General features: G+C 54.3%; 8 protein-coding genes across 8 annotated transcripts; 2 read left to right on the top strand and 6 right to left on the bottom strand.

Moving 5' to 3' along the window:
• Nucleotides 1-837: 837 nt before the first annotated feature.
• Nucleotides 838-2514, bottom strand: BBK36DRAFT_1133054 (hypothetical protein; the record flags this gene model as incomplete). The annotated part of the gene is made up of 3 exons (XM_024892062.1): nucleotides 838-1780; nucleotides 1835-2374; nucleotides 2464-2514. 3 exons carry the CDS (start codon nucleotides 2512-2514, stop codon nucleotides 1154-1156), a joined length of 1218 nt encoding a protein of 405 aa, XP_024751149.1. The 3' UTR covers nucleotides 838-1153.
• A 656-nt stretch (nucleotides 2515-3170) lies between these two features.
• Nucleotides 3171-4556, bottom strand: BBK36DRAFT_1157514 (Metallo-dependent phosphatase; the record flags this gene model as incomplete). The annotated part of the gene is made up of 2 exons (XM_024894018.1): nucleotides 3171-4327; nucleotides 4388-4556. The coding sequence occupies 2 exons, from the start codon at nucleotides 4554-4556 to the stop codon at nucleotides 3171-3173; spliced, it is 1326 nt and encodes a 441-aa protein (XP_024751148.1).
• A 927-nt stretch (nucleotides 4557-5483) lies between these two features.
• BBK36DRAFT_1114035 (hypothetical protein) lies at nucleotides 5484-6713 on the bottom strand (the record flags this gene model as incomplete). Its single annotated transcript, XM_024889975.1, has 1 exon — nucleotides 5484-6713. The coding sequence occupies one exon, from the start codon at nucleotides 6711-6713 to the stop codon at nucleotides 5484-5486; it is 1230 nt and encodes a 409-aa protein (XP_024751147.1).
• Nucleotides 6714-8032: 1319 nt separating this feature from the next.
• BBK36DRAFT_1193917 (WD40 repeat-like protein) lies at nucleotides 8033-10550 on the bottom strand (the record flags this gene model as incomplete). Its single annotated transcript, XM_024896831.1, has 6 exons — nucleotides 8033-8510; nucleotides 8563-8911; nucleotides 8985-9347; nucleotides 9428-9739; nucleotides 9812-10017; nucleotides 10086-10550. The coding sequence occupies 6 exons, from the start codon at nucleotides 10548-10550 to the stop codon at nucleotides 8274-8276; spliced, it is 1932 nt and encodes a 643-aa protein (XP_024751146.1). The 3' UTR covers nucleotides 8033-8273.
• A 4473-nt stretch (nucleotides 10551-15023) lies between these two features.
• On the bottom strand, nucleotides 15024-16500 carry BBK36DRAFT_1193911 (Zinc/iron permease; the record flags this gene model as incomplete). Its single annotated transcript, XM_024896830.1, has 4 exons — nucleotides 15024-15232; nucleotides 15294-16316; nucleotides 16383-16399; nucleotides 16468-16500. 4 exons carry the CDS (start codon nucleotides 16498-16500, stop codon nucleotides 15046-15048), a joined length of 1260 nt encoding a protein of 419 aa, XP_024751145.1. The 3' UTR covers nucleotides 15024-15045.
• Nucleotides 16501-18127: 1627 nt separating this feature from the next.
• Nucleotides 18128-19826, top strand: BBK36DRAFT_1193909 (MFS general substrate transporter; the record flags this gene model as incomplete). The annotated part of the gene is made up of 4 exons (XM_024896829.1): nucleotides 18128-18406; nucleotides 18537-18938; nucleotides 19004-19457; nucleotides 19522-19826. The coding sequence occupies 4 exons, from the start codon at nucleotides 18128-18130 to the stop codon at nucleotides 19824-19826; spliced, it is 1440 nt and encodes a 479-aa protein (XP_024751144.1).
• A 646-nt stretch (nucleotides 19827-20472) lies between these two features.
• BBK36DRAFT_1114863 (hypothetical protein) lies at nucleotides 20473-21510 on the top strand (the record flags this gene model as incomplete). Its single annotated transcript, XM_024890072.1, has 2 exons — nucleotides 20473-20689; nucleotides 20786-21510. 2 exons carry the CDS (start codon nucleotides 20473-20475, stop codon nucleotides 21508-21510), a joined length of 942 nt encoding a protein of 313 aa, XP_024751143.1.
• A 447-nt stretch (nucleotides 21511-21957) lies between these two features.
• BBK36DRAFT_1139348 (hypothetical protein) lies at nucleotides 21958-22547 on the bottom strand (the record flags this gene model as incomplete). Its single annotated transcript, XM_024893307.1, has 2 exons — nucleotides 21958-22419; nucleotides 22500-22547. The coding sequence occupies 2 exons, from the start codon at nucleotides 22545-22547 to the stop codon at nucleotides 21958-21960; spliced, it is 510 nt and encodes a 169-aa protein (XP_024751142.1).
• Between the last annotated feature and the right edge of the window lie 2957 nt (nucleotides 22548-25504).

Below are 25504 nucleotides of genomic sequence, written 5' to 3'. Positions count from 1 at the left end.
GTTTCTTGGTCTTGGGTCTCTGTGTTTATAACAACGTTTTCTTTCTTTTGGTCTTGCGTCCCACGTCTTTTCCGTGACTTGTTTCGCCGGGAATCTTGGCTCTTGGTTCGTTGGCTCGCTGTATCTTGTTGCTGTACTCTTGTAGTCCTGAAGTTAAGGGGGGGAACAAATGATGAAGGGAAAAGAAGGTGGACAAGTGTAGAGATGCTTACTTCTATGCTATTGCCGGAACAAAAGTAAAGTGATGGCTTGAAATGCCTTTTGCTCTCTGTTTTCTTTCTTCTTGTCTGTACTATTTGCTTGACTTGTTGTGATGCGCGGGGTGGCATTGAAGCGTAAATAGGACATACGAGAAACGAAGAAAAGGGGGCGGACAAGAAAAAGTTGGGACTTTGTTGCTACTGTAACACCAGAAAAAGCTGCTGAAGGTCCCAACTCTAGAGGAACTTTTAGCTTTGTATTTTCCTATTCTTCTTGTTTTCTAACCCTTTCTGCTAGGGGGAATAGGGTGTAGTTAGCTTTAAGGACTGCATTAACTGAAGCTGCTGGGCGGAGGAATATATGTATGTGGTGGTTCTCATCATGTACTCCTGTTTTCTCTATTGTGTTACTTGCATGTGTATGGAGATGATTTGTGTATTTGGTCTGTATGGGTAGTACTTTGGAGGTTTAGGGGTGAAAGGTGCCACTTCTCGCGTCTTTTGTTTCGATTGTACTTCCTGGTGAAGAAGGAATTTGTTGTTTTCCTTCATGGAGTTTATGGGATCGTGACAAGGTAGCTTTCCGTATACCACATCACATCACATTTCAATCATATCATGAGACGAAGAAGGTTGAAAAAGGGGGGAAAGAAAGGAGAGATATATTCAGATATTGTGAATAGTCAACAAGCTCGACTTGAGCAACACCAGGCTAAAGAATTAAACGACGAGTTAACAAAAAGTCCTCCGAAAATGCCAAATTCCGAATCCTCAGAAAACACCAACCACGAGAGCAAAAAGCAGAAAGCAACCAAACTAGCTATCCATTCCCTGATACCAATACCATCCACCTGATAACCCCAAACAACAAAAGCAAGTAAAGATTAATCAAAAACTCCGAATGCTTGGGCAAGTCAGGAAACAAAATCAAGCATCATTCCTCCTCCCCTCCCTTACGTGATAAACACCTTCTTGAGCAGCTGATCATAGAAAACATCCCCCGTAATAGGATCCTTGACCATATTCGGCGTCAAGCCCGCCTTCATGGCGCAGTCATCCAGCCTCTTTCTCCCATACACCCTGCCGTTGGGCAGCAAGAACAAGTCATGCTCGACATGGCTCTTGGTGTGATGCGCATACGGAACGTTGCGCGCCAAGTCGTTGAGCTCCGTCGAGCAAATGGGACACACGCCGTGGCCCAGGGTAGACGAGCTGGCCTCGGCGCTGGGCTCGTCCCGCCGCGACGAGTGGCACGCCGGCGTCTTGAGCGCCGACAGGCCCGACGACAGCGCGACATGCAGCAGCGGCACCGGCGGCAGGGCGAGCAGGCTGTTGTGCGCCGCAGTGAAGAGGTCCGCGAGCTCGCTCCAGCGCGAGGGCCGGTACAGGTGGGAGTAGAGCCCTGCGGTGGCGCCGTGCGGCGGTATGGCCAGCAGGCCGCACGCCTGCTTGACCTCGGCCGGGTGCGTGTTCCAGTAGGGCATGAGGTACTTTTTCGCGTGGGCAATGGCCTCGACGAGCTTCTGCGTGCGGATGAGCTCAATGTACTGCTGCAGCCGGAGCATGAACTCGAGTTTGCTCTGCAGAGGTCAGGTCAGTCGGTGAAGTTCAAGAAACGGTAAAAAGATACGCACCTCCATCTTGCGCAGCTCCTTTTTGTTCTCCGTACACCACGCCAGCGCCTCCGCAACGCTCCCGTTCAGCAACGCCTCCCTAATGCGGCTCATGCCCACAAACGTGTCCACGTCCACCAGGTCCCCCATGCCCTTCTCGCTCGCCAGCTCCCGCGCGCTCTCCGTGTACCCGTGCCGCCACAGGTAGTCCGCCAGCAGCCGGTCGAGCCGCTTCCTGCTCCAGGCCTCGTACTTGACGTCGTCGACGCTGCGCATCGAGTACAGCTCGTCGAGGTGCGCGATCCGCGCCGCCGTCTGCTCGTGCAGCCGCGCCTCCTCCTCGGCGCAGGCCGCGAGCTTGCGCTTCACGCCGCGCATGCGGCTGATCATGGCGTCGAGGCTCTTGAGCACGTCCTGCTGCGAGGCGCGCCCGGAGAGGGCCGCCGTGGCCGAGTCCTTGAGGAGCGACTTGAGCGACGAGGTGTCCTTTTCGATGGCGAAGTGGGCAGCGCGGAAGTTTTTGCGGAGGAGCTCGTGGGGGAGGCGTAAGAGGGGTTGGTCCTTTTTCGAATGAGTAGGAGAGTTAGCAATCGGATCATGCACAGAGGTAGAAGAGAAGGCTTAGAGAAACAATGGGCACGAGAGCATACCAAGAGCAAGTGATCGCTGTGTTTGATGACCGAATTCTCTTGGTCCGCCATCTTGAGGCCGACAACTTTTGCCAACAAACCGGATGGTAGGAAGTTGTCGTGCCCTTTGTGTACTTCTGTGTCTTTTGTCAAGAAATCAGGCGTGGCGATGGCGAGTTGGGTTTGTTGAAAGTGGCAACGAGAGGAGAAGCCGGGGTTGGGAGACGAAGCGAGGACGGCATCGTCTGGGGTTGCTTATCGATACGCAGTGATGCAATGTCACCGCCAAAAATGGCTAGATTGCAGGGTAGCTTGGGGAGTGAGATGCTGCTATTACTTAACTTATGTATGAGAAGCAGTACGCATTAGGTATGCTCTGACATCTTTCATGGCCAGTAATTCATGAGAGTTGGATGATGTTGTATTACTGCACCATATATATCAAGTCGTTAGAAATATGATTCATGTCAATGTACTAGTTGCTTGGTCTACAGTCTAGTTTCACAAGCACAAGTCAAACCAGCACAGGCAACCCAACCCCAAGGCCATCGCCATCACCTCAGTCAGGGAATAGTATAACCAACAAGTCATGATATAGCCAACTCGAACCAAGAATCCATGCCAAACAAGCCAAACATATATATAGCCGCCGTATCCAATCCCTAATCATAAATCACCATAGCCACAAGATAACAACATACAGCAAACAAACATGCTTACTCCTAACATCACCACCGCCGCCGCACGGGAGCAACCTTCTTCTGAAAGGACCCCGGACCCGGCGTGACGACCGTGTAGTTGCACGTCGGGCAGTAAGTCATCGTGTCGGGCGTCGCGGGATACCAGTCGCTCCCGTACGTCGCGTTCAGCACCACCGACCCGACGACGTCGCCGCTCTCCAGCCGGATCCACGTCTGGGCCTCCCACCGGCTGCTGTCGCGCAGGCTCCTCAGGTCGACGCGGACCTGCCGCGACCCGCGGATCCAGTTGCCGTAGCCTCCGTACCCGGAATGCTGTCCGAAGCAGAGGTTGACGCCCGTCCCCGCCACCGTCATGCCCGGCACCAGCCGGTCCCATTTGTAGCACCAGGTGGCCCCGTGGTCGTGGCCCGAGAAGACGGCCAGGAGCCCCGGCGTCGAGGCCACGGCCTGCATAAAGGGCACGTCCTGCCCGCCGTAGGCGCACGACCCGTCGTTGCGGCCGTCGGCGCACCATCCCTGCGCCTGCTGAGCCAGCGGATAGTCGTCGTTGATGCCCGGCTGGAGGTGTCTGTCGACGCTGCCCTGCCCCTTCTCCGTCTGCAGGGCCTGCGAGGCTTCCGTCGGGATGTGGACAAAGGCCAGCGACGGAATGATGCGGCCGTGCTTTGCCACGAACCGCTGGTTCGTCTGCTGGAACCAGTCGACGACGCTGACGTCGACCCAGTCGGGCTGCCCGACCTGGCTCCCGTCGGCATGGCGCTCCTGGAAGTAGAAGCCGCCTCGGCTGTCAAAGAACCAGAGCAGCAGCTCAGGGGAACACTGCAGCTCGTTGCACCCGGCCGCGTACACCGGCAGATAGTAGTTGGAGACGCCGGCGGCTCGCCCGGGAACCATGCTGCGCGTCCGGGCGTTGGGCCACCGCCGCTCCCGCTCCAGGATGCCCTCGCCGGAGATGTTGAAGTTGTGGTCATGGTTTCCGTATGTCGACGCCCAGGTCAGGTGTCGTTCAACGAGCGGCTGGACGATCCGGTCCACGTACAGCGTGCTGTTTTCGAGGAACGTGTTCTCGCCCGTGATGAGGTCGCCGTTGAGCACGACGAGCCCCGGAGACTCTCGATCGAGCACCTTGTTGATGACCTTGACCGAGTTGATATCCTGCTGAGGGCCCCAAGTATCCCACGCATCTTTGTCACATCGTATTAGCAAGCTGAAGCCCCTCATATCAAAGTAATGTATACACTCACTCTCGCCGAAATGAAGATCCTCAAAGATGGACACCTGAAAAGTCCCGTTTGTCGTAAAGCTCAACGGCCTCGTCAACGCATCGATGTGTCCCATCTGAGCCTGCTTCGGCACGGGACTCTGCCTCGAGGGCGGCGCCAACGCAAACAACAGCAGTAACATGTCCAACATGATGCTTCTCTCTCTCTCTCTCTCTCTCTCTCTCTCTCTCTCTTCCTTTTCTGTCTTCTGCTTGTGCTTCTTTATCTCTTGTCGATAGCAGTCGCTTAAAAACAAACGACAAACGAACCAAAGAGCAACAACAGCAACCTTTCAAGTATGTTCCACGCTCAAGTTTCGCAAACGAACACCACCCCCCTTTATAAAAGAACCGAAACTCTGTCCCAAGCAATGCAAGCTCGAGCCTGCCCAATCCAATCCAACCCAAACACCCAATGAAATAGATCAAATCTCTCTATCTCCCGGTCACCAAGCCCATCCTCGCCCAAAGGGAACCTTCCCAAAAATGTAACAAACTTGTTGATATGCCCTTTTTATGCAAAACCTGCTTAACGAGGGGTCGCATCTGCGACGGCGGAGATAACAGGATTGCAGCTTCGGCAGGTGCGTCGAGTTATCTTGTTGATCATCCGACCAGACGGAGCTGTTGCCGCCAGAGTCATGTGAAGATGCACTTGATAAAGGGGGGAAACATATGAAAGAGCAGGATTGATCAGTTGAGTTGTGGTTACATTTTGCAGAAATGGCTCGGATGGACATGTGAACTGCGTCCAGTCTTGTTCAAGGAATGTAAAACGTGCGGCAGGGAGCACTAGGTAGGTACTAGATGCACCTTGATGTTAGGTAGGTGTGTTAGTCAGAGGAATTGCTGTTAAGCATCTACCAGCATTTACTGGCATTTGGACACCATTTGTACAGAGAGAGGACAAGGTACCGCTTCATCTAGATGCTTCAACAGCTCTGTTGCCATAGCAGTGAGTGCAGCTTCATGCCATCGCCATGTCAACCATGTTCTATTCCATACACGTATAATAATACAGAAGCGATGCGTCAAGTGATGACTACCAGAGGAGCATCAACTCTTTCCATGCAGCTCACTTAGTCCTTCTTCTCCTTGTCCGCAATCTCCTTCGCCTTTCGTCCCTTGTCCTCCAACACCTTCTGGATATCCGCCATCGTCTCCTTGAGCAGCTTCTCTCCCTCCTCCTTGTGATTTTGCGCAACCCGGCCCATCTCCTCCAGCTTGCTCAGGATCTCGCTGCCCTGTGGGACCTTGTCCAGATTCAAGTACTTATCCAGCGACGCCCAGCCACTTCCGCTGCCCTTGTCGCCTCCAACCTTCTCCGTCGCCTTGTTGATGTAGTCCTCCACGCTGCCAAAGTCACCAGACTTGGCCGCGTCACGGAGCTTATTGAACAGCTCGCTGAAGTTGCCCTTCTTCAGAGCATCCCCATTCTTCTCCACTAGCTCCTTGACCTTGGGGTTCTTCTCAAGGTACGGCTTGGCCTCCTCGAGACCCTTCTTCCACGCCTCGTCGCCCAGCTTCTGCAGCTGCTGCACCTTGTCGTCAATCAGCTGCTTCGCCTTGGCAATGCTCGAGGCACTGAATCCGCCGGCGAAAATGTCCCTGATCTGTTTCCAAGTCTCGTCCACCTGCTTCTTCGCTTCAGGGCCATACTGCTCGCCCATCTGCTTCAGCTGGTCAATGTTGCCGCCGAGCTTCTCCTTGACCTGGGGATGATTGTCCACAATGTCCAACAGCGCATCGCCCGCTAGGTTCGCAATCTTCTTGGCCAAGTCCGCAAGGACATCCCAGGCCCGGGACGCCGCCTCGAGACTCAGTCCCGCCTTGGCAACGTCCTGGAACTGCTTGTACGCATCGCTGACCAGCTTATCCGCCTCGTCGCCGTGCTGCTTCCGCACAGTCTCCCAGTCCTTGAAGGCGGCGTCCACGTAGGCCCGTCCGCCCGGTATCCAGGCGACGTACGAGTAGGCAAACTGCTTGATGGAGTCGACCGCCTGATCCGGGCTGGGCGTGGCGGCCTGCAGCTTCTTGGCCGCTTCCTGGTACTTCTTCTCTGCCTCCTTGACGGCCTTGTTCAGCTTGCTTGCGGTCCGGCCGGCGGGTGTGAAGGAGTAGATGCCGTAGAAGAGGCCTGCACCGGCGATGCCGCCGATGATGCCGGCTCCGAGCGAGCTGCTGGGCGGCGCGTTGGCGGTTGACGATGTGGATGAGGTTGATTGGAGGCGGATCTGGCGCTTGGGGGCTCGCAGAGCTACCCTACCCTGAGAGAGGGAGAGTCTGGTTGCTGCTCTTGTGGAAATCATGGTGGTGATGTTGATAGGATGAATCTGTGTTTGGAGGAAGGATGGAGTGATGGTTGATGGCAGAACGGAATCTGTGTGTGGTGGACGGATGGCTCTGTGTTAGGTATGACAGGTGATGTATCTGGTAGAAGACCGAGATCTTGGCTTGTTCAAGTCGTAGGGGAGGTAGAAGTGAGGCGGTGGTGATTGACGAAGAAGTGATTGCAAGGAGGAGAAGTAAAAGGGAAGATTGAATTGCAAAATGTCTGATGTACTTGTAGTGTCGTGAAATCAATTCACTGCAAGAACCGCCAATATATATAGTACCTATCCCAAATCTCGGCACGATCGAATTCCCACGGCAAGTTCAATTCAACCCTGCTTGCCTTGTCTGATGTCAGTGCTACCTTACTTTCTCTCACAGCCAGCAAAAAAACCCCCCATATTATGCCATCGTGACGCAATTTTCCAAGCTGCAAAAACCCCCCCTGCCCATCATACAATTTGAACACAAAACAACAAACGCGGAAAGAAGCAATGACCGGACTCAATTGAACCAATGACGTCAATGACGCCCTGCTAAATTCCAAGCTCGGCGGCGCCTTTTTAAAAACGGGCCACGATCTATCCACTCTGACGGTGCTTCAAATCTTTTGCTTTTGCTTGGCCCGGATCGGGATCAGGTACTAAACAAGGTAAAATACGGAGTAATTAAGAGGGGGGCGGAAAAGGGAACCATGACCTGCATAGCATGACAACCTTATTCGCAATCGTATCTGAGATTCCCTGTACTCCAGGACCGAGGTTAACCACGGATACCGAACTGCACAACATCACGACTATGATAACAATAGGAATCCTTGTATTCCCGGCACGGCTGAAAAAAAAACACTGTGTAACCTCGGAAATCCTTGTGTTTCAACCAAGGCTAACTTTATACATCAGATGGATATGGATATCTAAAACCGGAGAGCGTATCAACATTGCCCTTCTCCCCTCGCGGTCGGATCGGACCTGAATCTACCTCCACCTAATCCTATATTCACAGGTATTATCGCTAGAAATACTGCGAGTGCCCATTCACGCTCGCTGGCGCGCATCCTAAAAGAAGCAAAGAATAAGGAAAAAGACAAAACGCATCGCAAGCAAGCAGTAAAGTAAAAAGAAAAAAAATATGAAAAAGTAAAACAATCTGCGGCAATAAAGGGGGTTGGCTTGGGGTTCAAATTGATGATATAAACCGTCTCATCTTCACAGCCCTGGACGCAGTGTAATCCCCTCCCCTGCTTGCCTGGCAATGCACCAAGTCCCAAATGATGCAGCAACGCCGAGTAATGTAGATATGCTTCCCACGAGATCCACGCCGCGATCTATAACCTGAACCGCGCGCCAAGTATATAAAAGCCAAAGTGGGCGAGCCATCTGCTCCTCAAAGTTCGGCTCATTCTTATTATTGAATCTTGCTGATTCTCGTCCCGCCATCATCGTCTTTCTCCTTCGCTTCGACGCCCTGTGTAGCCATCATGCGCCTTGTAAAGGAAGATCATTATAACAATTGAATTCTGGGGATTGTTGCGCCTGTTAGTTGTCGTGAAAAAAGGTGACTCCTTGGAGAGGTGCTGTTGATGGGCCGGCATCCACCATCGTCGTGTCATGAGGCGTGGTGTCTCGACTGTAGCCGGCCATTGACACATCGCCGCCTCGGTAGTCAAACGCCATGGCGCTCATCGGGCGGCCAGGGTCGTCTTCCAGGACGCGCTGTTGAAGCGAAAACGGGCGGTCGTAGAGCACATCTTCCGGAGGTGAAAATGACCAAACCTATCCTGTCGTCAGTATACCGGATCAAAACGCAGCTAGTGCTTCGTCTTACCTCCATGACCGTGCGGCCTTGTCTCAATGCCAAAGCAACGCACTTCTCCTCCTCAAAGGCGACTCGCCAGACCGCCTCGCCCTGCGCAATCAGCTCGCGCACCAGGTGGCCAGTCTTGAGGTCCCAGATCTTGACTCGACCGTCACTTCCTCCGCTGACAACTCTCGTGTCGTCGAACTGCAGGCTCGTGACGCTGTTGTCGTGGGCAGCCAGGCGGTGGATGGGGCACATCTTCTCCAGAGACCACACCCTGACTGAGCCGTCAGAGCCTCCCGTCACCAGCGTATCGCCCCGCATCTGCAGCTGGCCGACAAGAGACGTATGGCCCTGAAGAATGGCAAGGCATTCTCTGTGAAGTTGGTAAAAAAAGGAGCTGTTAGCGCAACGATCCCCGACGTGCTGGCAAACGACGCGCTACTTACCCAGTCTTGGGGTCCCAGACTCGAACGTTAGTATCCAGGCTCCCAGTCACCACCCTCTTGCCGTCAAACGCAATGGCATAGATCTGGCTAAAGTGGCCCTGCAGCGTCTGCAGGCACCGGCCTTCCGAAATGCTCCACACTCTGGCAAACGTATCGTAGCTTCCGGACACGACAATGTCGCCCTTGATCTCCAGGCACCGTACGCTAGACTGGTGTCCGACAAGGACGTTCTTGCATAAGCCGGTGCGGATATCCCATATCCGCAGCGTGGTGTCCCTCGAGCCGGAGATGGCGGTATTAGCGTCGGCCATCTTGAGGCATCGAACGGTAGATGTATGGCCTCGCAATGTGTGAAGACAGGCGCTATGCAATGTTAGTAACAAAGGAAGCCGCATAGGAAAAAAAAGAGAGCATGGAGCCATCATTCAAACAACGCGACTTACCCAGTCTTCAAGTCCCACACACGCACATCTCGGTCGCAGCCACCGCTGACCATGGTGTCTCCCCAGGGCACCATGGCCCAAACGCCCATCACATGGCCCTGCAGAGTCCTCTGCGAGTTGCCATCCGTGTCAAAGACGTGGATCTTGGCGTTATCGAGAGCGACAATGATGTACTTTGGCGTCAGATGCAAACTGGTAACCACGCCTCCTTCCTGTGTAATGTTGCGGGTGATGCTTGTGCCGCCCGACCTCCACGCTGCCTCCACCAGATATTTCTGCTTGAAGTGCGACTTGTACGAGCGTATCTTGGGCCTCGTGCTTGCGAAGCCCATGGAACTCGAGGCGTGTGAGGTGAAGGGGAAGTCGCCGGGAAGGCTGGTGGACATTTCGCTGTCCGTGTCAAAGGCGTAGGCCGATGATCTCGATGTCTGGATGGGGGCCGAGGGGGACGCTTCTGACAGGCGACGACCATAATCGTGTTTCTCGCAAAGGTTCTTCCACGTCATGTCGTCGCTCAGGAGATCTCGCCACCGCTTGGACACTTGTGACGCGCGCGCAAGGACCTTGGGGTCGTCAATGAATGACAATATCTAATCAAGGCTGTTAGCGGAGGAGACCACACGATATCAGTCTGCGTTTTTGGCTGTATAAGACATACTCTTAAGCATAGCTCGTCCGGAAGGCTCGTAAATGGGTCCTTCTTCAACAAGGGGCTGACAAATTGGTGAACAAAGCTGAGCTGCTGGCTGGTGCAGAGGTTCAACAAATCGGCCAAGATTCTCGTTCGCTGCGGGCCGGAAGAGTTCTGGAAGTGCTGTCGAACCTTGGCGAGAAAGAAGTCTTCGTCGTCGGCGGCGTCGCTCCAGTCGGGCTGGCAGTGGGCAGGTCCAGGAGATGCCGCCGGGGTGGGCGGATCGGGAGCCGAGCCCGTCAGCTGCTGGTCGAAGTCGGCGGCGGGCGTGGGCATGCTCGGCGTCGGCGGCCCTCTCAGCTGGCGCTGCTGCTGCGGCAGCTTCTCGACTCTCTGGTGCAACAAAGGGTTGTTGGTGTTGAGCGTCAACTCTTCGCTGAGCAGACTTCCTCTCCTCTCGGAAAAGCTCATCGGCCTGTTGTAGCCAGCCATGGTGTGTATATGCGTATACTCGAGATGTCCCGCCGTCACGGACGTTGTCGTCCGAGAGTTCTCTCAAAGAGATTTCGATGTTGGTGAATGGGAGTCAAGCAGCGACGGATTTGGATTCTGTACGGCGTGGAAAATAAGCTTTCGGGAACTTTCTTGCACGCGACGAGGTGGATGAACGGAGCAAAACGAAGGCCCAAGCCTGGTCTAGCCTGGCAACAGGCGAACGTCAGCTTATACGTGAAACGACGACGTTAACCGCAACAGCAAATATGCGCAGGAATGAAGCGTGCTGGGAAGTAGGATTATTGGCTGTGTGTGCGTGTGTGTGTGTAAGTATTGAAGGATGCATTATTGGCACAAGGGATCCAAGGCGGCATACCGGGTGATGAACGGATGCTGAAAGGGGGAAGAGAGTTCAAAGGGCAGTGGCGGTATTACTCAACACGAACAGAAGTGGAAGAGAGGAACAAGAACAAGAAGCTGAGAGAGGCAGAGAAAGCATACCGTCAGGTCAGGACATGGGTCAGCCTCCTAAACGGTGCTGCAAGACGCGGAACCGGAGGACCCAAACGTCCAACGACTTGGGAAAACGAGCGGAAGCCGCCGATTGAGCAAGGGCAGGGCGAATGATGGAGCCCCCGGAGACGTGTCGCGCGTGTCTGGGCGACTCCCTGGCGATTGCGATGCGGTCTGGATGACGGTAGCGGTAGTGGTAGTAGTAGTAGTAGTAGTAGCAGTAGTAGCAGAGGCCGAGTTTGCTGAGTCCGAGTCTCGAAGGGATGCGAGGGATGGGAGCAGCTAACGGACGGGCCTTTGCGTGGTTCGACGAGCGGCGACCGCCTTGGGAAGAAAAGGGAGTGCGTTGCTTTGGTGCCAGCCAGTCCCTGGTTCCTGATCTGCTTCGGCAGGTCCCCCGTTCTTTGGCGCTGGGATCGTTACGGGCAAGAGCCGGGGGAGGAAGATGCGCGCGCTGCGATGCTGGGATTTTCGGGCGCTCGAGGGTCGTCGTCAGGGTCGGCAGGAGACGAGGTTGAGGGTTCGGGGGTGGTGGTTGGCAGGACAGGATTTGCGTTGGTGGCTTCTCTCGTCAGGGTCAGTCGAAGGCCGGAGAGGCGATCAGAGGCAATCGGTCAGGTCAGCGAGGTGAGCGGGAGGGCGAAGCCAAGGAGGACCAAGTACAGCGCAGGTACTACGACAGAAGAGGCAGAGGCGAGGCGGCTGGGGGTGACTTGCACGGCGCTCAGACCCCAGGTAGCCGTCGCGTACTGCCCTGTCGTGGCCTGAGGAGCGAAGAATAGGGTGGTACAGCCGCGGCGCTGGCGTCCCGCACGTCCCGTGGCGTACCGCGGAGCACATGGGCGACGTACAGTACAGAGAGGGCACCTCGTGCTGGAGACGGGCCCTTGTAGCCGGCCACGGGTGTGGGGCAGCGCATGGGCAACTTGAAGTTGGCGCCAGGCGTGGGTTCCAGGTGTCTGACGCTGCTACAGCACACTAAAGTGGTGCCAGATAGTGCGCTGGGTACCGATCCGGCACCTCGGCTGGGGCCGGTACGCCCGACTCTAACAGCCGCCAGCACGCAACGGCACCCATGCGCGCAAGGCGGTACGAAGCAGCGACATCAACCTGGGGGTCAGTCAATCGAGGCTTCGATTTACAGCCCAAAGCACCTCAACCCCGAGCCTGTTGAGCACCTGAGACTTGAAAGATGTGACGCTGAGGCGCTGAGACAGGAAGTGGCGCCTGACTGGTCCTGGCTGGCACTCTCGGGACGTTGCTCAGCAGGGCTACCTCCATGTACATTGGTATGTCCATCTCAAGCTTCTTATCAATCAACGAACGGAACGGAGTACCCGACGCTGGACGGGACACGCAAGGAGGATCCAGCGATGGCCTCTTCCGCGCATCGGGTCCACAAATCGCCAGGTCGTCTTTTCTGCATCTTTCTCCTCATCGGGCCTCTACATGAGCTCGTGCCGTCGTCAGGTACCTACAAAACCCGCTGCAAGTCCGAAGTACCTTGCATCGGGCTGGTCACCAGACGTCGGTTCTGCTGATTCTGTCTGTCTGTGCCATTATCATGCAGCAGCAGCAGCAGCAGCAGCAGCACAAATTCATACAGCATCCACGGTTCGCTTCCCTCCTCCTCCCCCTCCTCTTTTTTCTGCCGCTTCAACCGCGCCCTGTTTCGACAGCTGTACAAGGTATCTCCCAAGTACCTCACTTACAGGGCCTTACAGGGCCTTATTACAGGGCCCCAGAAGCACATGAAATCCTGTGCACTTCCCGTTTTGTGATGATGTGTATGCTCGTCACTGGCTGGCGGCCATGTAATGCTGCATACATCACACAAACGGGCCATCCAGGGAATGATGACCATCTCTCTCGATGGTACGGAGTACAGCTATGTCGACGGGTTGCACGGAGCATGAACAAGCAGCCTAAGAAAGCTTGCAAAGAGGATCCTCGCATGGTGCAACGAGCGCTTCCCTGACTTGGGCGCCCAAGTAAGGTATGCAAACAAGAAGAACAAGGAACAGAAACGAGGATGGCATGGATCTGTGAAACTCGTCTGACGCCGCACCGTAGCTTTTATTTGAAGTGCACTTTAGATGCTAAGGAGGTATACGGAGTAGGAGCCGATTGATTAGAAGGCTGAATCTCGGCCGAATGCCCGATTGAAGGGGCGGGCCGGCTTACTTACTGCGTCGTGCCAATTCGTTCAAAGTTCTTCTCGTGATGCCGCACGCCAACCCAACGCCTACGGCAATGGGTACAACCTCCCGCATGGAATGCTGCTGACCACGCCAGCCTTTTGCGGAGCACAGCGTCAAGCTCAACCCGATCTAGCCCTGGTCGTAATGCCCGACATACCATTTACTACCAGAAGCGTCGGACAGGCAAACTCGATGGGCGCAGACAAAGGAGAAGCACGTACTACTACTATAAACTCCCTACATATAGCCCCTTGGAAGGTACTCGACATACACGCATCGGTGGCCTCATCTGACCACTCCGTCCTGCGTCTGCCGCGGCCGAGGAGGGTCGCATGGATGCGTACGTGTACATGTACATGTGCCCAACTCTAGAGCCCTCTCTCCCTGCTGAAGATTTCTAGGTAAGGTAGTAGTTGGATGGGTATGTCTGTTCCAGTTCGAGTCGCACCTGAATCTTAGTTACTCCTTGAATTGCTACTGCTACTACTACATCGACCGTGATATCGTGAAATTGGTACGCAGGAGACGAAACACAGGTGCTGCAGCTCGGAGGAAAACGCTGGAAGAAGTAGTACTAGTGGACATACTTCGTAGGAGAACAGAGAGGAGGAGGAAATGCATCTTCCCATACAGTACCTGGCCCTAGGGGAGGGAACCACAGAATGTGAGACTTTATATTCTCCATTCCAGCTGCAGCGTGGCCTTGTTTCACTTGAGCACGTCCATTCCGCTACAAGCAAGTGCAGACAAGATACAGATTAGGTAGTAGTCTCTCCTCAGCGCTACAATAACATTCCTGTTTGATGCTATCAATGTTTTGCCGCTAAAATAAAAGAGATCAGTAATACTATGTTTGCCCAACATCAAACAGCAATTCGGCACCGGGAAAAAAAAAAGCCAGCCCCAACAAACAGGGACCCATCTATCTATATCAAACTGATTAAAAAAAGAAACAAACCACAAGCTGGCGCTATATCTGACGATGAAGCAAAGGTGGGAGGATCCATTTTGCAGGGGTTCCTCCTTTTCATCCCATGATTGTTTCATGTTCTGAAGCTTTTGCAACCTCCAAGCTTGTTTGTCCCCCGATTTGCTAGGTATTCTTCAGCTCCCAGGATTCTTAGTGACATGAAACAAACTTTTTGAAGCTCAGATGTTTTCGTCATTTCCCTTTTCTTTTTTTTTTCTTGGTGATTCGTGAGCTGTTACCTACCTGTGGCGCAACATCGTGGGGGAGAAAAAAAAAAGGCCGGATTTTTCTTGAAAGTTTCTCTTTGGCGCTGCATCATTTTTAGGAGGCCCGGCACGCTTTGACTTTAGATCAAAGTCTGAATAGCCAGATCCAGGTCCCGTCGTATTCCTGTTGGAGCACGATCGATACTGGGTGGCTTGCCCGTAACAATCGACCAACACCTCTCCTTCATGGCCGTGTTGTCTCTGCTTGAGTCTTGTATGGAACAAATCACCACTGCTTCTTGTCTTCGTCCGTCAAATCACGCCCATTCTATAATTATATATAAACGCTGCGCTTGACCGTCATCCCAGCAACCAGATATCTCGCTTTACAGCACGCAGCTCTATAACCATTCGCACATCGGTCTACATCTGCGTGTAGATTGTCCCGCACCAATCGCAGCAGCGCTGCTTCAGAAAATAAAAGAGAAAAAGACATAAAGAGTATAGAAGCCAAATCAGACCAAATCCCCCCATTTTTAGCATCTTTCGAACAACTCAGTAGTAGCAGCACCTTGGGTATGATATGAGATGCGGCAAAGCGTTTAATGGCCCAGCTGAGCTACAAGAGGAATCATCATGCCCGCCACCGTGGCCAAGGTGTCTCGCATCTGGGGCCCCTTTGCCTTTCGTTGGTGTGCCGAGCTTCCATCCGAGTAGCCGTTGATGCCCGAGCCGTGGTCGTGGCTATGCGCGCCGCCGTCCTCTTGCATGGCATGCATCGCGACATATCTGACAATCATTAGCCACACCGATTTTTCGCCGACCTCGAGACGATAGAAAAAAGACGTACAGAAAGGTTCCTCCGGAAAAGAGCAGCAACATGCCCGTCCACCACTGCCCCGAATACCCCTTCAAGTGGTCCCCGCCGAGCAGCGTGATCATGAGCCACGTCGTCAGGGCGCCAACAGGGGCTGCCAGGCTGAAAATCACAAGGTGGCCTCGCGCTGCCCGCTTCGACAGGCCCTGCTTCAGCAGAATCGACGTCAGGCCGAACGCAGCCGGGGCCTTGTGAATCATGATGGCAATGAAAATGACAAAGCCCAGGCGCATGTTGGACGAAGTGGCAGACGCCCCCATGGCGATGCCGTCGGCTGCGGCGTGAATCACGAGCCCGGTAGTCGTTGCCAGGCTGCGGGCTCGTCGAGGGGTTGGCGTCAGGGAGTTCAAGAAGCCGTCCGCTTCTTCATCAATGGATGCCGCATCGCCTCCTGCGAGGTCGTCGAGGCTGATGTGGCGAGTTTCTGGTGTTGTTCGCAGGCTTTCGGTGGCATGTCTGGGGAGTCTGTCGATGAGGAACATGAGGATGAAGCCTGCGATCATGGAAAAGCCAATTTCCAGCGTTGGCACTTCGTGGACGTGGGGGTGCTCTGCGCCGTCTGCGTCGTCCCCGTGCTCATCGTGATCCTCGGGTACCTCGTGCTCTGGGGCAGGCTCGGATGAATCCTGCGGTGCGTCTTCGTCCTCGTTTTGCCGTTTCGTAACCTCGTAGCTCTCCGTAACCTCGATCCGCGGCGCAAGGCTGGGCAGGTCTCCCGCTTGTATCGTGTGAATAGGGACCGTGGTCTGCACAACAGGAAAGGCCTTGACGATGTCTCGGGGCTCAACGCCAAGGGTCCATGGCGATCTTCGCACTAGACTCCGTGCTTTGTGGAGGTGAGAGGCTTCTGCGGGCGAGACGGCAGTTTCGATGCCTTCGGGTATAATGACGACGAGAGACGTGCCGACCAGCACTCCAACGCCGATGCTCGATATCAGTCGGAGCTGCGATTGTGAAAGCGTCATGGACAGGGGCAAGGCTCCGGCCAAGAATGAACTGTTGAGGGCGCCTACGCATCAGCCGTGTGTCTCCATGTGATTGATCGGTAGAGGTGCAGCATACGCCACTGCCATGACAATCTGGATACCGCATTGTTAGCACATTATGCAGCTGAGAGTCGACGAGACATTGAGGTATTTAAACTCACGCATAGGCCAACGAGCAAGAGGAGGCCGGCCATGGTGAAGCTGGAGGCGGCGCAAACTCGACTTGTGCGTAGGAATAAGGGGGGGGTTCGTCTGTTATGGCGGGATCATCTGCGCATCGTGGCCTCCCGGACCCGCGCTCGGCTCCCTCTGTAGAACGGCGGAATTGTAGAGAGTCGCCTCGGAATCGTCGACGGTCGGGCAAGACGCGAGGTTGCGCAATATCGTTAGAGGCGACGTAGCAGAAAGATTGATTGCGGTCTGTTGGATTTTCGGGTTTGCGATTTGATTCAGTGCACAACGGCGGTTGATTGGCTGGGATGCTCCAATTCGTGTCCCCTAGAAAAACCACCGGCCGAACACAGAGCAAAGCCACTTCAGGGGTCCCACTTGCCTGCACTCCGCCAGCTGGGGTCCGCGATTAGGCACTAAATTGCAGATGACTGCTATTGAGTGAGTGGACTTGTAGAGCTCCCGTTTGCCAGTTGTGACTCCTTCAATCCAGATTCCGAGGCGTATGAGGATGAAAGAATGATGGGAAAATATCGGCACTGTACGAAACAGAGTGTGCCATACATACGGTAGTTGGTCGGAGCATTTGATGAATTCCCGTCTGCTAGGGGAATTCGATATGAGTGGATCAGGATAGTATAATGATTCAGTTCCCCGAGCCCATCTCTTCTTCCCCGAGTTCAACTTGGCCTTATGACAACTTCAATCTTACATTTCTTGACAAGTGTCACCATCTTCATTACAAACCAGAATCCTTCCAGATGCTATTCGGAATATCCGCCTCCAAACCTTCTGGCCCTTCAACGCGGCTCCACAGATCACGAACCTGGGGATTCCCCACAGAGCCAGAAAAGACAATGACTCTTGACAAGCTTACCTCGTACCTTATTCTCAAAGTCAAACGACACAGCCTCGTGCTGGCAGCGCTCATGTCCGACACTCCCCGACCGGACGCTCCCCGATTTGCACCTTGTTTGCACGCGACATTGATGTTTCATGCAGGCGAGACCAAGCCGACTACGTAGTATGTAGTATCTCGTAAACTATTGTCCACCGATCAACCGCCAATGGGAGCATGAGTTGACGCTCAAACAAGCCATTTGCGCGGCTGCATCTCCGCCTCTTTCGATCCGTCTTCGCAAGCGCTAGCCATACCCCATGTTAGTTGGTTAGCACTACCAACTCCCCATGTCCTGAACTAGAGATTCCGTCCTTCGTGCGTCGCCTCTACATGTAATTACGTTTCCGTTGTCAAGGCTTGTCCTTGTGACCGCCCCCAGCGAATCCTGCCTTGACAAGTTGTTACTACCAGCCGTTCAAGAATACGAACACAGCAATAACTCTGCAACACCAAGCCACCGTTAGAACCATCCTCCTGCTTCGTAATTCTCTCCCGGTGAGTAGGATGGGGTCCTCCTGCGAGAACCCAAGAAGCCACGCTAACATTCTTCAAAGTCCGATTCACCGTCAGCTTGGATACCAGAAGATCCGACTGGATCCAAGAGGACCTCCGCTGCCGGCTTTCACTGGTATTAGTATGAGTATCCGCCCCTGGAGAGGACCGGCACATTGATCGTTGCACCGACGACCCTCTGAGAAAGCATCTCTTGGCTGCCAGTTCATCCCAGCTACAGCCAACCGTCGTACACCATGGCAACCACCACCACCACCACCGAGACTCTTCACTCTACAGAAGCGATTCCCCTCCAAGTCTTGCCGCCCAGAGCGGTCTTGAAAGGCAGCAATGACTCCGAAAAGCCGTTCGCAGACGCCCCGATTCTCGAGCCGGCGAGGTCAAGAAACGACACTGCGCCTCCAGATGCCTTTGAGGCAAAAGTGAAGTGGAACTCACCGCCCATCAACAAGTATCGAGTTCTTTCGACATTTTGGTCCTTTTTTGTTTTGGGCATGAATGATGGGTCCTATGGTGTAAGCACACCTTCGTTGAACTACCAGATCTTCCACGTCCAGGTGCTGACCAGGCTTATAGGCTTTGGTTCCTCAGGTATGATACTCTCCTGTGCCCTATCAACGATGGACGAGACTAACAAAGGCTCAGTTTGAATCTTACTACAACCTGACTTACACCGTCGTCTCGCTCATCTTCCTCTCTCCCTTCGCCGGCTACACCATGGCCGCGCTGGCCAACAGCGCAATTCACGTTCGCCTGGGCCAACGGGGCGTGGGCATGATCGCACCGCTTTTCCGCCTCATCCCCTATCTGGTCATCACCTTTCACCCGCCGTACCCCGTCCTCGTCGTCATGTACATCCTTGTCGGTTTCGGCAACGGCATCGTAGACGCTGCGTGGAGCGCCTGGATCGGCAACATGGCCAACTCGCACGAAGTGTCGGGCGTCTTGCAGGCGTGCTATGCTCTGGGGGCGACGGTGGCGCCCCTTATCACCACGGCCATTAGTTCGCATAGCCGTGGCGGTTGGTGGACGTTTTACTACATCATGGTAGGAGACTTTCCCACCCAATCTCAGCATCTATGCCAATGCCATATCTGATACATGTCTTGCAGGTCAGCGTTTCGGCAATCGAGTTCGGCACAAGCACCACCACCTTCTGGACGCAGACGGGCGCCGTGTACCTGAGCGAGAACCCGCACCAGAAAGCCGGCGAGAATGCCACCTCGGGCCGAACACGCGAGGCGCTCAGGAGCAAGCTGACCTGGTTCTTCTCGCTCTTCATCTTCCTGTACGTCGGCACCGAAGTTTCGATTGGCGGCTGGATCGTCGTCTTCATGACCAAGGTCCGCAACGCCTCCTCGTTTGCCGGCAGTGCCACGGCGACGGGCTTCTGGGGCGGCATGACCGTGGGCCGTCTTGTGCTGGGCTTCGTCACGTCCCGGCTCGGCGGCTTCCGGGCCATGCTCTTGTATCTCGGGCTGGCGATTGCCATAGAGCTTGTGTTTTGGCTTGTGCCAAACATGGTGGTGACTGCCGTGGCGTCTGCGCTGCTGGGCATGATCTTGGGTATGTTTTTCTCTGTCGTTTCGTATAACCGCAGTGGCCGTATTGTATACTGATTCCATCGCAGGCCCCATCTATCCCACGGCAGTGGTGCTCATGACCAAGGTCCTGCCTCGCTCTCTCCACATCAGCGCCATTGGATTTGCGACAGCCATTGGAGGCTCTGGCTCGGCTGCCTTGCCATTTGCGGTCGGTGCCATTGCGCAGGCAAAGGGAGTCAAGACGCTGCAGCCCATTGTCCTCGCGTGCTGTGTCGTGATGCTGATTGTGTGGCTGTTCCTGCAGCAGCATCGACCCAAGGATAAGGAGGAGGGCGTCAACTTGGCCGTGTTTAAGCGGTTGGGTGAGCGGGTGAGGAAGATGCTCAAATAAATTGACGGATCCCGAATTCAGCAGAGCATTGGTGCTGTCAACTGGCATTGCGAAATTGATTGATATCAGGACAGAGGGTGTCGTTGCCTGGGTATCATATGGTTGCCTTTTGTGTCTGAGAGACGAGGCGCTGACTCGGAGATGCTGAGCTGCTTCCTTTCTTTCCCCCATCTTTAGCTACATCTGGATAGAGATATTTCACCGTATCAAGTACCGATATTTTCATTCATTGGGGAACAGCCGGTGCGTTTGTCGTCTTCACAGGCAGCTCGCAGTGAGATGGCTTGTACCCCGGGACCCACTTTCCTGCCAGCCACCTGAGGCTGGAGCCTGGCACGTGGCGACAGAAATAGCAGGGCGCCAAAAGATGCCGAACCCACAGCGGGAGAGTTACGCGCATACATATGACGGATAAAACGTGCCTCTGAAGCTCTCGAACGGTGCCCTTGTTCTCACTTTATGTGCGCTGATTCTCTTATCGTGTCTCTTATTTTAATCACTTACAATCTGACGCCAACTCCATAAGTTCAATCTCAATCTCAACCTCAACCTTGTTCCGTCAACCTCCCAAGAAGCGACATTCACGAGTTGCGAGTAGACCAGCGGAGCTTCGGCTGAGGCAGCCATCGCTCGCGGATGATGAACCATGAACCCTGAGCCAGCGTCTCCCAAGAGGCGGCACATTCTTTCATCCATCAACCCGCAGCAGTCGCCAGAGAGGCCGCAGCGAGAGGCGACGGGGACACAGCAAGATGACGTCAAGCCAGCAGCCTCTGTTGACGACGGCGACGATGCAAACGCGGAGGGCACGACAAAGCCGCGACGGTCGCGACTAAGGCTCAAGGGCGAGAGGAAGAAGCGCCGTCATCGCTCTCGCAGCGACGAGCGCGACGGCGAATCATCTGGGCGGCATCATCGGCATCATCACCACCGGCATCATCGCCATCGCAGGCGACGAGAGCGCTCCCCGACGCCGCCTAATCCGTATGATGCTCCGCCTCTCGATCCGGATGCCGCGTTTCGCGAATCGCTCTTTGACGCCATGGCCGACGACGAGGGCGCCGCGTACTGGGAGGGCGTCTACGGCCAGCCCATCCACGTCTATTCCGACGAAAAGGTCGGACCGATGGGCGAGCTCGAGAAGATGACGGACGAAGAGTACGCGGCCTATGTGCGGCAAAAGATGTGGGAGAAGACCAACGCCGGGCTGCTGGAGGAGAGGGCTCGGCGCGAGGAAGAGCGCAAGAGGCGCAAGGAAGAGGAGCAGCAGAGGAGGAAGGAAGAGCGAAAGAGCCGCAAGCTGCAGGATGAGATGGAGGCCAGCCTACGCAGGGCGGAAGAGCGACGGGGGGCACGACGCTGGGTCGACGCATGGGACGCGTACACGAAGGCGTGGGCTGCCTGGGACGGCGCCTTGGAAGGGCTCGCCTGGCCGGTGCTGAGCGGGCTGCGTAAGGATGTCGGTGAAGAGGCCGTCCGGGAGTTTTTCGTGCGCGGCATTGGCTTGGAGGAGGTCGGGGAGCAGCAGTTTGCTGCCAAGCTGAAGGAAGAGCGCGTGCGTTGGCATCCTGACAAGATACAGCAGAGGCTCGGCGGGCAGGGCGGCAGCGATGTCCTAAAAGATGTGACGGCCATTTTTCAAATCGTGGACAAGCTTTGGGGGCAGATGAGAAAGAAGACTTGATGCCATTAATCGATCGGATTGCTCGATCATGCGAAATTTTTCATCAGGCCCTCAATTGAGGCAAGCTCCTGGCTACTTGCTCAGCGGCAGCAATCTCTCGAGTATGAAGCAAATGGCACAGACGGCAAAGGTGAATCAAGACTTGACACTGGATAAAGACCCGCCGACTAATGCATTCTCAGAGCCGTTATTTTCTCAGCCCTGTCGCAAATCAATGACTAAATACTCATACACAATAAAAAAAGAGATTTGCTTCCCAGGTCAAGGCGTGCCACGTTGTTGCTCCCGCGCATGTAAGGGGTATCCCATCTTGTCATTCGTGTCCATATCTGACCAAAACAGGCCCAAGTATCCGTCACCCCATGCTCGTTCTCACGGCTATCAGGGTTCTGCTTCCGTTGCCCACCTCATCCAAAGAACCACCGGCGTGTATCATAACCGCCCCCCTTACATGTTGGCGAGGACGGCAGCACCGCCCATCAGCGCACCCATAGCCAAGAAGCCGGTCTGCGCAGGCGCGGCATCCTTGGACCTCGACGACGCGGCGGCGGCGGCCCTGCTGGTCTCGCTGGCGAGCGAGGCGCTGAGCTTGGAGATGTCGGCGCTGACGGAGGACGCGGCGGCGCCGGTGGCCGTGGCGGCGACGCTGCTGAGGGAGCTGAAGAGGGGCGCGGCCTCGGAGGTGAGGCTGGCGATGACCTTGGAGGGCTCGTCGGAGGCGAAGATGGAGTCGATGGCGGAGTTGACGGCGTGGCCCTTGGAGAGGCCCTCGTCCCAGTTGGAGTGGACGTTGTCGACGAAGGAGGAGACCTTGCCGGCGGCGCCGGTGATGAAGGTGGAGATGTCGTCGAAGAGGCCTGGGGCGGGGGACGGCGCCGGGGCGGGGGCTGGGGAGGGTGCTGGGTCGGCCTTGTTTACTTCTTGTTAGCTTTGACTTGGATGATGGAAGTTGGGGATGAGGACGAGTGTGGGAAGATGGCGGGTCATACCTTGACAAGGGCGGCGACGGCAAAGATGGCAAAGCTGGAGAACTTCATGGTGGATATTTGTTTTGAAGGCTGTTTTCAGGGTTTGGGTATGAGATGAAGACTGTTTGGTCTTTTGAGAGAGAGAGAGACAGATGATACTCGAAGTCTTTTTTGCTGTAGCAGGTTAGATGGAATTGGGGAGGATATTTTATGGAGAGAAAAGGAGGAAGAAGAAGAAGAAGGAAAAGGCAGAAAGGGACGGGAGGGAAAGGCTCTGGCGTTATATACATACCTACCACCACACTCCCTCTCTCTCACACACACACTCACATCCCTTTTTTGGAGCTGAAGGGGGCCAGAAACCTGTTGTGAGTGACACAACGGCTTGGTACATTGTCCACTGAGACAAACATACGACCCAATCAGGCCAAGATACAATCTGAATGTAAGAAATTGAATTTAAAAAAATGAAAGTTGGCCCCGGGCTGCCTCTCACTGGGGGTCCGAACTGGGGGACGGTACGGATGTAACACAGGAACTACATGTATCTAACACAACACACACACGCACACACACACACACGCACATGGGGAGAAGCAAGTGCTGGCAGTGCGGGTGGCTGAGATTTCCGGGCCATGGGATCTAAGGTACTTCTGGTACTAGACCAACTTTAGATTGTACGGTGTGTAGTAAGTATGTACGGAAAAGGGCCCAACGCCAACATGGCAAAGGCAAGGGGCCTCGTTTTTTTTTTCTTGAAGTGGAGAGTTTTGAGGCGCTGCGTTCTCTGGGGGAAAGGCGATTGAGGCTGGAGGGGCATTGGAGATGAGTTACGTGTGACGTTGGTTGGTTCTGGGATACATACATACGGCCCCATCCAAGGCTCTCTCTGTTTGGGGGGTCGTGATCCTACTGTTGTGCATGTTTTGTGTGCGAGAGGTGGATGGTAAATGGAGAGTGTTCCATGGTGGGCATCTATGGCATTTTTAGAAGTCGGCGTTGGGGTTTTAAGCGAAGCTGGATAGATCCTACGAGCGGGCATGCGTTTATATTCGCAGGGAGGAAGGTCTGGGCGATTGAGAATGTTACTTTTTGTGCTGGCAGAAATGCCAAGTTCGTATGGGGGGAGTTTTGTTCATTGTTTACCGGGGGGGTGGTGAAATGGGGATTGAGTTTGAGGTATGGAGGAGCATTTGATGACGGGAGAGGTGCGTGGACTGGAGGGTGCTCTGTGCTTGTGAGGCGGTTGGTGACGTTTTTTTTTTTTGCCTGTTGTGTTGAATCTTGCTTGCTTGGCTGTGAGGGCGACCAACAAGCAAACATGATGGAAATACATGTGAAGTACGTACGTCTTGACAAGATGGAGATGGGAGAAGAGGCAGTTGTTGCTGGAGGATGCCCAGTTGGACGTGTTGGAACAGGCGCAGGCCAAAAGCACCATAAACAGTCGATCAGAGGATTAAGGTAGAAACATCCCTGCCGGTACAGTAATATCTTGCATGTACTATCCCCAGTACATGACGCTCAAGTACCGGGGTTGACCTGGCTTGTTGCAGTAAGAAAAAGGGCTGAGGGGGAGGGGACGAAGATGGACAAGGGAGGGGGGTTGGTGGTGACGGAGAGCTCAAGGTGAGCCAAAGACTCAGAGCCGAGAGCGCCGTGGATGGGATGCTGCTTTTTTCTTGCACCAGCCACCGCCACTGTTTGGATCGAGTCCTAGTACTATCATATTGGAGAGAGGTTTACATAGATAGAACTGCGTTGATACCCTGTTGTTTACCTAGGTAGGTATTCTCGATTCTGATTCTGTTTGCTGTTTGTTTCTGTCTTGTAGGATGCAAGACGCAGCGGTTATTCGCAGAAACGGGCAGCGGCAAGATGCATCGCCAGCGCATCGCAGCCGCCGCAGGATTCGACTGGACCCCTCTATGTACTACTACTACTACTGCTACTAATCACAGCGAGTAAGAAGTAGTAGCAAAAAAGGAAAAAAGGGGACATGCAAAAAAAGCAGGGGCGCGGCTGGGCGGCACGGGAGGAAGGATTAAACAAATTTCGCTGTCTGATGTCTCGGAGTTTGTTGGCGTCACTCGTTCTGGCGTCATCCTTTCCTGGAACATGTTTCTTTGGGTAGAGGGCTGGGATGTGGTGGTGATTGGGGCGAGGCGAATCTGTTTCTTTTCTTTCAGGAGGATTCGAGGCTTGTTTTGGGGAGGATAGAAAATGTTACAGATGGGGGCAGTGGCCGCGCTTATGCTGGGCTTTTTCCATGTAGGGGGGTCTTTTAAGAGCTGTAGTGGTAGTGAGGCTGATTCGACTGAACGGCGTGAAGTGTCATGGGAATGATTCTTATTTTTGGTCTGTCAAAGAAAAGGCAGATGAGTCTGTAAGTTGAAATGAAGTCTTGGAGGCAGAACATCTCAGACTACGTCACAAGGGCTGGCTGGCATGTTCGGCAGCCTGTCAAAGTTGAGCCAATGTGCTTGTCTTTTTTTTCCTTGGACGGAGCATTTCTGCGGATTTGCAGGGACTTTATTATAGCCCACCCACCACCCACACACACACCCCTGCCCAACTTTGCTGCAGCAGGCCTGCAGGGGATCGTGACGGTACAGTAAGCCAGACCAAGGGCGATCTTGGCTGTGTCTCGAGTACCGTACCCGGATGCATGTTACATGTATGTAAGGTATGGATAGGTATACTACTACATGGCTACTACTACTACCTTACCTTTGGGTATGTTAGATTGGTGCTTCATCTCGCCGAGACAAAATGAAAGAGTCAAGTCGTCATGGCGGTGATGATGCTTCTACAGAAAAAGGGGGTTGACTTATGTTGTGCTGCCATCAAATGTCCTCTGTTTGGAAAGGGATATTGAGTCCGCATCAAGTGCTGTATGCCCCATGTCCGTACAACCACATCACTTTCATACGTGCACGGGAAAATACATGATTCTTGCGTGGCGAAAGGGCTTAGCATTCCTGTTGCCCACCGACAAGAGGGGACTGAGACAGAAAAGAGCATCA

This window comes from Trichoderma citrinoviride (assembly GCF_003025115.1).
Source record: "Trichoderma citrinoviride strain TUCIM 6016 unplaced genomic scaffold BBK36scaffold_4, whole genome shotgun sequence".
Taxonomy (NCBI): Eukaryota; Fungi; Ascomycota; class Sordariomycetes; order Hypocreales; family Hypocreaceae; genus Trichoderma; species Trichoderma citrinoviride.
Note: the sequence above shows the minus strand (reverse complement) of the source record. Positions and strands in the feature narration are given on the sequence as shown.